General features: G+C 36.5%; 1 protein-coding gene and 1 non-coding gene across 3 annotated transcripts in view; one reads left to right on the top strand and one right to left on the bottom strand.

The window, feature by feature from the left end:
- GRK3 (G protein-coupled receptor kinase 3) overlaps positions 1-14,822 on the bottom strand; it is a 120,649-nt gene that overhangs the window by 55,447 nt on the left and 50,380 nt on the right. For both annotated transcript variants that reach the window (XM_039861994.1, XM_039861995.1), the window contains 3 exons: positions 8,587-8,688; positions 6,768-6,842; positions 1,654-1,715 (listed from right to left, as the gene is read on the bottom strand). In XM_039861994.1, coding sequence (XP_039717928.1) covers positions 1,654-1,715; positions 6,768-6,842; positions 8,587-8,688 — 239 coding nt within the window. The remainder of the gene's footprint in view (positions 1-1,653; positions 1,716-6,767; positions 6,843-8,586; positions 8,689-14,822) is intronic.
- LOC120602046 (5S ribosomal RNA) lies at positions 1,269-1,387 on the top strand. Its single transcript, XR_005652625.1, has one exon. It is a non-coding gene; the product is annotated as a 5S ribosomal RNA (ribosomal RNA).

The following is a 14,822-nucleotide window of genomic DNA, read 5'->3' as shown; positions in this document are numbered from 1 at the left end:
CTTAACTGCGAAGTCCTCAGAGAATGTGGCAGGTCCTAAGGAAGCGATGGCTACCAGGTTTTACTTAAGGAGTGTCCGTACTTTTCAAAACTCGTGGTCACTCAAATCAAAGACATTTTGAGAATGTATTAACATAAAAGAAACCCAAAAAGCTATAATAATGAACAAATTGACTTCAAAAATAATTCATTTACACAAAACGGTAAATGTTTCAGGAAATCCAGTGTGCATGCTCGCTTAAAATGCAAACAGCCTCGCGTGTGTTTCCTGTGACAATAAGAGTGAATGGCTCAATCGACAGGAGAAAATCGCCATGCAGGTTGACCGTCTTCCCCAATTTACACCATCATCCCCATCTCTCCCCTCTCCCCCAAGGATCACATAAGAGCTAGGTCGACCCAGAGTTGGGAAAGGGCAGATTTCAGAACCAACAGCAATGGAGTCAGCCCTGAGCCAGCATTCCATCTCCTGGATTCTGCTGCTTTCTGACAAAATTTCTGCTCTGACTCAGAAAAGAGTAATCATTTGTATGCATGTGAGTTTCCCAAAGTATTGACTCGACTCCAGGATAAAATTATCTCTTGAACTCTAGTAGAACCATAACAGAACTTTTTTTTCCCCCTAAATTACTTTAGTTCTGTGAACATGTGGAAGAAAAAAAAACTGTAATGAAGCAGCATTTGTTCTTAAAGGGCAATTACGGAACAGCTGCAGGCTGCTCCAGCAATAAGACACAATCATCATGTCAATTGTCTAGAACTCAGTGGAGCTGATGGAGAAAAGCAGAGTCAGTGTGAATGCAGACTCAGTTTTAGAAAGTCCGATTCCAACGGTGCATTATCACAAACGAATACTCAAAAATATTGAAGGACTGACTGTTAAGTGCCTGAAAAGCAGATGAGTTCAACACTTTTATAGGCGTCACTGAGACGTTTCAGAATTTTCTATGACAAACACACTCAATAGTTTGAGTAACTCAAAGGGACATAATTAAGAGGCATTTTAATGATCCATATGACCGCAGACATTGATTATAGCCTATACCCTTAAATTCTACATTACGAATCAGGCACTGGCTTGTCCCACTTTGGGGGACGTGATTTCTAAGTCCAAACAAATGAATTAGATTAATTATAGAGTTCTGCTTGCATTAGTAAAGGTGCCCCAATAAGATACTTTTAATGTTGAGGTTCCCTAATCTATTTAAATTTTAGACCATTTTGAAGGTAAAGAACTAAAGGTCAAAGGGACATTAAAATATGCAAGTCCTCTATGGCCATGCCACCCTGAACACGCCCGATCTCGTCTGATCTCGGAAGCTAAGCAGGGTCAGGCCTGGTTAGTACTTGGATGGGAGACCACCTAGGAATATCAGGTGCTGTAGGCGATAAAAAAAAAAAAATGCAAGTCCTAAATTATAATGTAAAGAAAGTATCAAAGAAACGGCCTAACACAAAGCTTGGCACATAGTATGTGGTCATACTATCTGGTGAATGAATAAATTAACACGTATTTTAAAGACAGCGCTTATTGCATTAAATGAGGTACACCTACACAGTATGAGATTTTATATAAATGCTAATATTCTAATACATTATATGTCGAATGTATCTCAATAAAAGGTTTTATATAGAGAAACATAAAGTTTCATACCTTTCCATAAATTTTTGAAAAATGTTGCCTCGAAGACTTTCACAAATTTCTTCTATATATGGCTGGAAAGTAAGGAAAAGAAATTCCACACTGCATAAATAGGAACATACAAAAGTGAAAATACAAACAGATGAGACTCAGACAAGGCAAGGTTCCCAATTACAATCCCACAGCATTTCGTACTTGCCTTTCTCGATATCTGTCCAACTTTCACTAATGGATTCATCATATCATGATCATTTCATAGTCATATATACTACTCGATGGCACATTCCACGAAGGCAAGTACTGGTCTGTCCCGTTTGCCATTCTATCCCTACTGCCTAGCATGGCTCACTGCAGGTCGCTGATACTTCTTTAAATGACCAGAATTAGGTTAATGGGTGCATGACCTGTGCAGTTCCATAGGGCTCACACTCAGAAGAGCACAAAGCTTGATTCAGTGCCCTACTGTCACCATTGTGAAGTTCTTACTAATTTCTTAACAAGGAACCTCACATTTTCATTTTGTTCAGGGCCCTGAAAGTTATGTAGTGCATCCTGTAAATTACTATTAATTAATTATAAATTATCAGCATTATTATTGAGTTTTAAAGACTAAAACCTGAGGGACCAATAGAGTAAATTCTTTTTTTAATTAACTCTTTTCTTTACTGATTTTCTATCTCTTGGAATCTTAGGGCTAAAGGTGACCATGGGTTGGGGTGAGGGAAAGTCAATCCTAATCCTTATTTTGTACATAAGAGGCTGTGGAGGTGTGAGCAGGTCTGTCCCCAAAGTCTTTGAGTGAATTCATGGCTAAGCCAGGTTAAGGCAAGGGCTCCTGGCTCACTTGTGCAGTGCTTTTTTTCCTGTGAACAACCTACTTCAATTTCATGCCACTTTACACATTACTGAATAAACAGAATAACTTTCCTTTTCTATGTGATGAACTTTAAATCGCGAACTATAAAAATATCAAATGTCAACATTTCACAGTTCAGCACAGAGTCAATTAGATAGTTTTGGAAAGTATCTTGCTTGACATCCTACACTCACTGAATGATGCAAATTTGGTGTTTTCTGTGTCTTCACAGATCATTCTGAAAATTTGCAAAAAAAAACGATCAGATCAGAAACCATCCAAGGCAGGTGATGAGACCAGGAAGTCTGAAGAAGCCACAGAAACCAAACACAGGCAGTGACATAACCACAGCTCTTCTGGGAGCCTCACTTCCTGCAGCAGAAAAGAGACTCTGGGCCAATCAGCCTCTACTGCCTCGCCTCACAGGGCTATCACTGTCCTGGACAGGGCACAGTGACTGGTCACGAAAACCAAATGGACTTTGTTCCTTCCTGGTAAGAGGAAGAGCTGATCTATATCTCTGAAGTTCTTTTCTGAAGACTCTGAAATCCTATGATTCTATTATGACATATATAATATTGATCCTAGCAAAGTCCCCTAGATGCAAAAGGCTAAGCCACAAGTCTCAAGAGATTCAAAAAACATCAAAAGATAAAACAGATCAAGTGCTCAAAAATTTATGAAAAGGTTAAATTTGTTTATCACAGATTTTCTATTTACAAAAACTATTTTGTTAATATTTTTTCATATTTTATCAAACATCCTGTACTTTCTGCTAACAAAATAAAAGACAGAGTGTTACTGGAAATTCTTAAGACCAAACATAATATACCCACATTGACACTTTTCAACAAAAAGAACCACAAAACATGCCAGGTAAGCAGTGCAAAAACCAAAGCTCAACAGTGTGGTCATGAGCAAACTCCTTCACCTCTCTGATTCTCAGTTCCTTTAATCTGTAAAATGAAATAGTCATATCTAATTTGCAAGGCTATTGTGAGAATTTAATAAAATTAAGAATGCTGAAAGCCAAGTATAGGGCCTGGCACATTCTAAGCACCTAAATGTAAGCTAGGACCTCTCCCGACCCCTGCCACCAAATATGCCTATGCAATTTCTAAAGTCAATTTTACAAACAAAAAGAAGTCAATAAAAAGCATTTTGTATTTACTTTCAGAGCATTTTTGTTTCACTTGCTTCTTCTCCTTGATAAGAAATTTCAACTCACACATCACACTTCTTGATCTCAAAATACATTATAAAACTATAGTAATCAAAATAGTATAGTACTGACATAAAGAGAGACATTATAGACCTAGGGAACAGAATAGAGAATTCAGAAATAAATCCACACATCTATGGGCAACTGATCTTTCCCAAGGATGCCGAGAATATACGATAAGGAAAGGACAGTCTCTTCAATAAATGGTGTTAGCAAAACTGGATATCCAAGTGGAACTATATCAAACTACAAACCTTCTGAACAGCAAAGGAAACAATCAATAGAGTGAAAAGGCAACCAATGGAATGGGAGAAAATATTTGCAAACCATATATCTGATAAGGAGGTGAATATCCAAATATATAAGGAACTCAAGTCAATAGCAGAAAAACAAATAACTTGATTTTAAAAATGAGCTAAGGACCTGAACAGCCATTTTTCAAAAGAAGACATATAAATGCTCAACAGACATATGGAAAAGGTGTTCAACATCACTAATCATCAAGAAAATGCAAATCAAAACCATAACGAGATACTACCTCACACCTGTTAGGATGGCTGTTATCAGAAAGACGGGAGATAAATGTTGTGAGCATGTGGAAAAAGGGAAACTCTTATGCACTGTTGGTAGAAATGTAAATTGGTGCAGCTACTATGGAAAACAGTATGAAAATTCCTCAAAAACTTAAAAATAGAACTACCATATTATCCAGCAATCCCACTTCTGGAAATGACAACAGTATTTCAAAGAGAGAGCTGCACTCCCATGTTCATTGAAGTTTATTCACAACGGCCATGATATGAAAACAACCTAAGTGTCTGTTGATGAACAGATAAAGAAAATGTGGGACGGACACACATACACTCCCCCCATACACATACACAGAAGAATATTATTCAATCTTTAAAAAGATGGGAATCCTGCCACTCATGATAACATGGATGAACCTAGAGGATATTATGCTATGTGAAATAAGCCAAACACAGAAAGACAAATACTCTATCTCACTTACATGTGTAATCTAAAAAAAGTCAAAGTCATAAAAGCAGACAGTAGAATGGTGGTTGCCAGGGGCTGGGAGTTGGGAAAAATGGGGAGATGGTGGTCAAGGGTACAAAGTTTCAGTCACACAGGATGAATAAGTTCTAAAGATCTAATTTACAACATGGTTAACTATAGTAATAACACTATAATGTATACTGGAAATCTGCTGAGAGTTAATCTTAAGTATTCTCACCACACACACAAAAATATAACTGTGAGGTGACGGATGTGTTAGCATAGTGGTGGTAATCACGTTACAGTGTATACGTATATCGAAGTCATCATGCTGTCCACCTTAAATTAGATAGAATTCTTATTTGTCAATTATACTTCAACAAAACTGGGGGGTAAATAATTTCAACTCAAAGATGTCAACTAACTTTAATGTCCCTCTATAAACAGGACATCAAAATGTATAACTTCTATTTATACTTTAATATGTTCCAAATGGTTACACTGAATTGCACTAATACACTCCTTATTTTAATCAACTTATTGACTATTTCCTTCACCTCTGAAATAAGACCACACTCATTCTACATCCATTTTACGAGAATGTTATTTTCATTTATTTTTTCATGAACAAATCAGCAGTGTTTTTAAAAGATATACTAAGAAGTAGCTTCTAAATGGATATTCTCTGAAGGCATGAAAAGAATTTTGGTGGTCCTTGTATCTCACCTGGAACTCTTTTTTAATGTTATTTATGCTTCAAGAAGCTGTCAAATCCATGTGTTGTGAGTATAATTTAACAATGTTCATTGTAAATGACAATTAAGACTATGTCAAAGTCAACTGAAAACTGAAATTCTGAAGACAACAAAATGCAGATATTCACATTGTACTTCTGAATGTAAAATATCTGGTAATTGCTAACATTTATGGAGCATTGTGATAGCAGGCCCAGTGCAAAGCAACTCACATGCACCTTTCTCACTGAATCCTCAAGACACCATTTGAGGTCTGTAAACCCTAGTAAATGAATTTCAAAGCCCAAGCCTATAACCTACTAGACTATACAGGAAGGTGCTACCGTTTAAGAAAAATCCACCCAAATATTTTGGCAGAAAGATAACACTCAATTTGTATCCAAATGCTCTAAGAGCCAAATTAGTATTTTCTCTATACAGAATAACCAAATTCATTTTCTATAAATAAATCTCATCATAAGGAACCAATGGACACCAATGTTAAAATCAACTAACCTCTCTACAAATGACTGAATAATCCAAAAAAAGGATAAATTAATTCTTTTCATTTATGACAAGTATTACATCACTTAATGACATTTTTTTCATATTTCTTATGATTCATAAACTTAAAAAACTACATTATCTATTTGAAAACTTGACCATGTCCTTGCAAGCTGCCACCTCCAGAGAAAACGCACTGGATGGAAAAGGCTTTGGAAGGACGAGAAGCCAGTACATCAAAAAAGCAGCAAATACACAGGCCCATTAGCTGTGGATTGAATTTTCAAGTCCTGTAATTTAAATCTGTACGACTGTGCTGTGTTCGAGATGTGAGGAGCCAAGGTAAAATCCAGGTCCCCAGTCATAACTCCAAGGTCATTCCAACATTCGATCTTGATTCTCAAAAGAGTATTTATGCCATCTGAGAGATTACCACCATGAGGATCAGCACCTCTACCACCACAAATAAATCTTATAAAGTCCCTGCTCATCACGGGTGTCTGGGATGTCAAATGAGAAAAGGCTTTTTCTTCCAATGTCTTCTCTTCATTGACTTATTGAAAATAATGTTACTAGAAAGGTCTAGCGCCATTTTTCAGGAAAGAAATTATGAAGGATGTTGTTATAAGAACACATTTCAATGAGAAGACAAGCAATATTAAACTTCAGTGGTTCCAGATAAACCTCCAGATAAGAACAGTCTTATGTATAAAGTCCTCTAGTACCTATACACATGAAAAGAGAATGTCACCAAGTCCAAGTAATGAGCAAATTTATTTGTTCAAGTAATGAACAAATAATTTTATCTTACCTGAAAAAGAGTTGATGTCACCTGTTTCTTGGCTAGATGACTTTGCACATGTTCTACGGCTTGCTTTGAGAATGGCTTTTAGAAATCAAAAACAATATTTTTTTCAACGATTATAAAACATAACGAACCGTTGTATGTTATACAATATCACAACATATAATTAAACGCAACAATTACTGAACAGTAATCTTTGGTAATTATGTTAGCACACATTCTTTAAAGATCTGCTGGATATTTGTGGGCGAGCTGAACAAACGCTTGCTCCTCTGGGCTTCCAGAGTACTGAGACACATTCTTAGAAGGGCGATGAGCATGAGAAGGGGGTGGGGGCTGACTGACAATACACCTAATCCTACAAGAATTCAAGATCAATTTGATTTTTAAAAAATGTAAAGAATCTTACCACCTTACTAACAGCATACATTCCTCAATTAGCTGATAATGGAGTCCTAAAATGTCTACAAAATCAAAATTTCTGTGTAAGAGAAAATAAATGCACGAAAATGCACCTAAGAATTAAATGCAGGATTACAAAGCTAAGCCAGGTGGTAAAAGGCTCTAGGTGAAGAAGTCCCACTATAACTATAGCAGTGGGGAACTAGTTCTAAAAGAATGGAACTTATGCCAGAAAAAATTACAAACTCTGTCCTCCCCCAAAACTTCAAATTATAGTTCCTTCAATAATGCACAATAAGAAGAAAAGCTTAAAAAGCATATCACACTGCTAAAAACCCTCTAAATTGCTGAACTACATGAAAACTAAGTTTATAGAGGCTCTCCCAGCAAACATCTGGCATTTTCCAAGGTTCAATCAACCCCAGAGCACCAATGATTAGCTCTAACTCAGAAATTCTTTCTACTACAAGGTAGGTGGGTCCAAAAAATAGTAATGCAATTATGCTACAAGAGGTGTCATCTTTAGCCACCAGTCATTAAATGTCAATAAGAATGGCAAACAACACCATAAATAACAGAAGCACTAAAACACATCATTATCATGGCCAATGCTGTCCAGCTAAACTTTCTTCAAAGACAGAAATGTTGGGATCTATGCTGTCCAAAACAGGAGCCACTAAGTCCCATGTGGCTACTGAGCACTTGAAATGTGGCTCATGGGGAAGGCAGGAATTAAATTTTAAATTTCACTTGATTTTAATTAATTTAAACAGCCAATGTGGCTAATGGCTACTGTACCACATACAGTAGGCCAGAACTGTTTGGCCACTCATTTGGAAAACAGTCTTAATGTAGAGAGATTGCATGGTAAATTTTTATTACTAATTATTCCACTCACTCCTGGTGGAATAATTTCCTAGGAACCTAGTTTATTCTAATGACCAAATTTATCTGTTTATCTGACTTACAAGAAAAAAGTATTTTGACCATTATTTAGCAATTAATGAATACAACATATCTACAATCTTCCTTATTTAGTCAAAGAAACCACTTAAGATTTATATTTATCAATATCTAATTAGTCTAATAGTTAAAACAGAGTTAAATTCGCAAAGCTTAATTTCTTTGAGAAAGTCCAGAATTAAGACTAGCCCTTTCTTCCATTGATTTGAATTAGCTATTTTATTCTACCAGCTTTTGCAGTGAAAGTATCTGCTTTTGGGAAATATACTAAGTGTGTGCAGAACAATAGATATTCTATCAGTAGTTATCAGAAAAAAAAAATGACAGAACAAAGAAAGAGGTTCCATCCTCAATGAGTATTGTTTATGTTTTTAACACCTTCCTATTTTACTTTCATTCCGAAACCCTGAAGGCTGTTTCACATATATCTACACTAAATAAAACAAAAAGAAATACTTACATGTGAACAAGACAGCAGCTCCTTCATGATATAGGTATCATAAATTTGTCGACTTCTACAAAGGCGATCTTCCTCATTATCAAGTTTTTCATATTCTTTTATCTAGATAATTTAAAAGTTGCCATTGTTAAGTATGTCTTCCTATAAATTTACTTTATTAAAATATATTACTAGTCTTGGTAGAAACCACTTCCACATGAGATCATGCAAATTATGGAACTGGCTATTCCACAGGAAACGACTACTTCTAATGTTGTAATAATGAAGTTGGAATAATTTAAATTCAACATGAAACTTACAAATTGATTTTTTCCTATGATGAACCTCATCACAAATTTAGAACCATAACATCAGGAAACAAATACTGCCATGGTTACAATTATCTTACACTCTATTAGCCATGGACCATTCATCCTTGCCAATTCTCCTTTCCAAAGCACAAATAATTTAAATTTGGCCATTATTCCATTCTAAGAGTTATGGGGATCATTCTCACCCATCTACAGTGTTATAAAACAGGATAAAAAAATATATTGTCAGGATTCCTGCAAAGAGATTTTTTTCTTTTTTGTTAATCAACTAAATATTTTGGAAAGGCATTAACCCATAGATAAAAGCATTGGTTTTTCAGGTTGGAACCGCATCTGCTTTATAAAAGTATTAACAGAAAGCTTACTTCAAATAGTATATTTTGCTAACTTAGGGAAGGTAATGTGACCAGTGTTAAGAGGGGGCCCAATAACAAAATATGCTTTGGAAATATTTGCTTTATGTGGAAATAATCCCAATCATTCTAACCTGATAACAGAAGTTCCTGAATCAGAGAGGTGTTTTTATGTATTCACAGAAATACTCTTAATCCAAAAGATAAAGAATGAAAACAGATGAAATATGGAGCTAATAGAAAGACTGTAGCAATGTAGCAATGTAATGACTAATTACTACATATTACTTATTTGGGGGAAAAAATGTTTCCAATGGGTAGCCAGTTGTTCTATCTGGTATGATAAAAGGTGGGGCTAACTACTCCCATAGGAGAGAGTATAAACTGAATAGAAATAAAAGTTACCTTTTTTCTTCATAGTCTGTCTGGGTTTGACAGTTTTGAAATCAAAACTAGTAAATCCTATAAGAATTTCTGATAAAGAAAGGGCAAGGAGAGGGGTATGTGAGGTCCCATATGAGAGCTAGCTGCTCACATGCTGAGAAATTACTGGGATCATCTTAATTGCCCTGAAATACCATCAGTGTTACATACTGAGATGTCTGAGATTCACAAGTCTGTTACTGCCAGAGCTTAGAATGGAGTCTTCTTAGAACAGATTAAAAACAAACAAACCAACCAACAAACAAAAAACAATATAAAGGTAGGCAGGCTGGGGTAGATTGGCACCCCACCCAAGAGGAAAAGACTGTTTTAATAAAGAAGCAATCTAGCAATGCTGGCATAACCAGAGGACCTCGGCTTAACCATCCTAAATTAATTCAGGAGAACAAGTCTAAAGAGTTCAAACACCAGGCCAGACGCAGCTATGCCAGCTGCAAGGCCATGGTGAAATCGGAGAAGAGTCAGAATATAAACACAGGATCCTGGCTCAGTTGATGTCTTCTGTTATTTTGTTTTAGGCAGGTCCAATGGTTAGTTAATGCTAGGCTGAAAGAGGTAGACTGTTGGTGAACCAAAGGCCAATGTTTATGCCTAAACATTTGAATAAATTCAAGGAGTAAGAAGACTTCATGGAATTATTATTCTCGAAAACAAGTGTAATGAAATGTAAGTCTATGTCCCAGGGGCCCTATAAAGCAGGCTGACACCTGGTAAAACAAATGCCGAGTCTATGGTTGTTTTTCATAAACCATAATAATATAGCTGTACAGAAAATACTAGTTTCTTGGGCAAATGATACTCTGAATCACAATACTGGCTTTATTAAGAGCCTTGTGCCTCATAAACTCCAACAAGAACAACAAAAAAGATAATTCTTAATAGGCAAAGTACAAGCCTAAAGTATCTGTGGCTGTAATTTAAAATTCACTTTCTATTATCAGTAAGACCACTAATTAAAGAACATGCAGCCAACTATCAGTTAACTCTAGATAGGATGTCTTTATTGTAGCATACACGTAGAAAACTCCACCTCTAATTTTAGCAGTTAGGTTGTCGTGGTAACCTGAGCAGGTAGAGCCCTGAGTTCAAGGCGAAAAGTCTCCCCTACAGCAGAAGAGAAGTATCATCGTCAATGATATACATTCACTGATCATGTAATCTCCTTCTGCTTTGGTGGTTACAAAGCTCACAGTGAACATGGAGTCTAAATATCCAGGATCCTAAGAGCAAGCTCTTCTGGGCCACAGTTGTTAAGCTCTCCACTTTCTCTCTTCATCTGTTCCCCTACCGTTCCAGTGGAATGGTCTGCTATCATCACTAATGGCCTCTGCCTTGCCCAATCACGGGTCTCTCTTTTGTTCTTAGCTTCACTGACTCCTCTGAAGCTTTCAACTCAGTTGCCACCCCTGTCTTCTTTGAAGCTTTCTTTTCTGACTTCTATGATCTATACTCTCCAGGGGTTTGCCACACTGGCTCCTCTTCCTCAGTCTCCCTGATAATTCTTTCTCTTCTGCCTGACTTCGAAATACCAAAGTGCCTCAGAGCTGGGTGCTGGGGGATCCCTTTTTCACCCACTATCTTCTCCTTAGGTTAATCTATTCAGTCCCAGTTTAAAACACCAATTATATTCTGGTGACTAAGTCCGAACCTCTAGGACTCACTTCTCCCCCTGAGCTCCAGATTCTAAGGATTGAAGTACCTATTTGACATTTCCACATCCTCTCTACTCCAGCCAAACATGTTCCTCTCCTAGTCTCCTCTATCACAAAAATGAGTGAAACCATATTCCTAGTTGCTTAAGCCAAAAAGGAATAATTAAAATTGATTCTGCTCTTTTGCTCACACCCCTCCCTCAACCACCTCCTATATCCAAACCATCAGCCAATCACATTGGCTTTGCACTCAAAATGTATCACAGACCTAAACTTTTGGTAGTAGCCAACTATCTGCTAACAGAACAATCCATCTGAGGGGGAAAAAAAAAATGCAAATTCTGGACATATATAATACCCAACCACACTGGGGCACAGGAGTGACCAAAAGTACACAGATAATGGAGACAGGGCATCAAACAGAAGCTGGAAAGTAAGAGAGGATATTCTTAAAAAATAAAGAGGCTGAGGGGGAGCTCCAAAATTCTGTGTATAAACTCTATGAAATTCTATGTTGGTCTCCATGATGACATGTGATCATGGCAGACGCAAGGCAGTCCAGCTAAGGCCAACATTCAGCTACTATCTATTTTATGAGATGACAGAGCTTGAAGTTGAGTAAGCCAAATTAACTGCTAAAACAAAAAATCAATACCCTTTGGAGAAACATAGAGAGTTTAGAATATCTACAACATATCAATCAAAATGTACAAGATACAATGTGAAATTATTCTACATATGAAGAAACAGGAAAAGGTGGTCTACATGCAAGAGAAAAGAACATAAATGAAGACCAATCCAAGATGACTCTGATATTGGAATTACCAGACTAGGGTTTAACGTATCTATTATAACAATACTCAGGACATAACAGACAATGTGCATGTAATGAATAAAAAGACAGGAAATAGCAGAAAAATATTAACTACGTAAAGAACCAAGTGGAAATTTTAGAACTAAAAAACGCAATATCTTAAATTAAAAATTCAATGGAAGGACATAATAATAGATAGAGATGACAAAAAAAAAAGTCAATCGATGTGAAGACAGATGCATAGAAATTACTTAATTTGAATAACCGAAAGAAAAATATATTTGGGGGAAAAACTGAAAAGGGCATCAGTAATATTTAGGATAATATCCAAAAATCACACATACATAGAATTGGAATCCCAGAAGGAGGAGAAAGAGAGATGAAGGTAGAAAAAAATGTTGTAAGACATAATGGCCCAAATTTTACTAGATTTGGTGAAATATATAAATCTACAGATTCAAGAAACTCAGCAAACCTCACTAAGAATAAACACAATATTTCAGATTAGCCCACTACAATGCAGCAATTGTCAGAAATGGGCATACGGGGGGGTGAACAAGATACTTTTATGTCTGTCTAAAAGAAATATATTTTGCATATAAAAACACTGATTGAAAGTGGATGAGAAAAGATATACCATGAAAACAATAAGCATAAGGAAACTGAAGTGGCTATATTAATATCTAATAAAGTCATTTTTCAAGACAAAAAAAAATCTTCCCAGCAATAAAAATATTAAAAAAAAATCATTAGGTATGCACCTAATAACAATCTTCAAGTTGCAGATTTTAACACCCTTCTCTCAGCAACTGATAAAACAACTGGATTTAAAATCCATAAAAACTTAGATGATTTATCACATCAGTCACTTTGATCTAATTGACATGTATAGAATATTCTTCTAACACTCCCGTTTTAAATTTCCCATGGGCTTTAGAATAAAATCTAAATGTTACTCGGCCCCCAAACCCAGTCTCTCTTTTCAACCTGATCCTGTATCACACTACTCCACCTCTCTCACCCATTATGAACACACCACACTGATCCCTCAGTTCCTCAAACACACCAAGTTCTTCCCCACTATCTTAGGGTCAATGTCTTAGCCATGACTTCGACCTAAAATGGTCTCCCGCTCACCCTGTGCCCATCTTCAAAAGACTAGTAGCCTCCTTGTCATTGCAGTCTCAGTTTAAATGCCACCTCCTCAGAGTCAGTCTTTGACCTATCAGTCTAAAGTGGCCACCAAGTCATGATACATTAGTTTTGAGTCATTCCATAACATTATTACTTCCTGATATATTTCCTGTGTTTTGAGTCTGTTTTGAGTCCCTACATACCAGTTATTACTTTCTGACATATTTCTTGTTATTTATTGACTATATGTTTATTGTCTGTATCTCTCAAGCAAAACAGAGGCTCAAAGACAAGCGAGGACTTGTTCTTCCAAGTAATGTCTTCCTAGCATTGGTGTTTCATAAATACTGGTTGAATGATAAAAAAAATTCTATATAGTTACTTTACCTCTGATCTTATATTTATTTTTTCCATAATTTATTTTTAAATCAAGGCATCATATACATATTTTTATAAGCTGCTTCATAATCTAACAGGAACAAAGAAGTGTATAAACCAACACACTGAACAGTAACTATGTGTCAGGCACTCTTCTGGTATGTCGCATTCACACACAACAACCTTAAGACACAGGCACTGCTATCACCCTAATTCTTAGCCGAGGAAACCCAGGCAGAGAAGCTGGACTGCTTGCTCAAGTTTATGAAGCCAGAAACCAGTGGAGTCCATACCCAAACAAAGGCGGTCTGAGTTTAAGAGCTCTTAACCACTATGTTACAGCTGCCTGTACACCTGAACAGAACATTATAGACATTGTAGTTTAGAAAGCAATTGTCCACCCAGCATCCTATTTAAGCTTGTCAAGTAGCAGGTGATGATTACTAACCTCATTTAATACATGAGGTAACTGAAGCTCAACTATTAAGTTCTGACACTGTGAACTCCTGATAGGTTCAGTGTACTGTTTGCATTCGTAAGATCCAGGTCTGAAATGAGGAAGGTGCTTCAGCGTTTGCTCAACGACTGGCCCCATCTCCCACAGCAAGTGTGAGGCACAGATGCACCTAGATCCTAGTTAGGCCTTCTGTCTATGAGTCAATGATCAAGATGAAAATACTCAATACACACACACAAGCGGCAAGCATATATTAAGTATTACAGGAGCATTACTGACCACAAATGGTGTGAGAATCAAAGGAGTAAAAAACACAGGATAGCTGTACAGATGGACTTGTTAGAAAGTACAGACATTGAGCTAGACCTTAAACTGAGCTAGACCTAGATTTTTCATAAGCTGAGAAGGGGAGGCAGCATTCTAGGCTTGGGAAAAGACATAAGTAAAGTAACAAAAGGAAGAGAGAGCTCGATGGGTTTGGAAATGTTGGTTCCAGGAAGTTATACATAAGAAGGTAGTGAAAGATAAAGAAGGAAAGGTAGGTAATAACTAACAGAGAGATATATGAATGTCAGGATAAGCTGTTAAGATTTTAACACAGGAAACAGTAACTATTAAAAGTCTGGGGAGGGAAGAAAATCGAACTACAATGTATAAAATATATGTTTTAAGACATCTGACAAAAGAGTTTTC

The sequence above is a fragment of the Pteropus medius genome, unplaced genomic scaffold, assembly GCF_902729225.1.
Source record: "Pteropus medius unplaced genomic scaffold, Ma_sr-lr_union100, whole genome shotgun sequence".
In the NCBI taxonomy this organism is placed as follows: domain Eukaryota; kingdom Metazoa; phylum Chordata; class Mammalia; order Chiroptera; family Pteropodidae; genus Pteropus; species Pteropus medius.
This window is presented reverse-complemented; position numbering and strand designations above follow the sequence as displayed.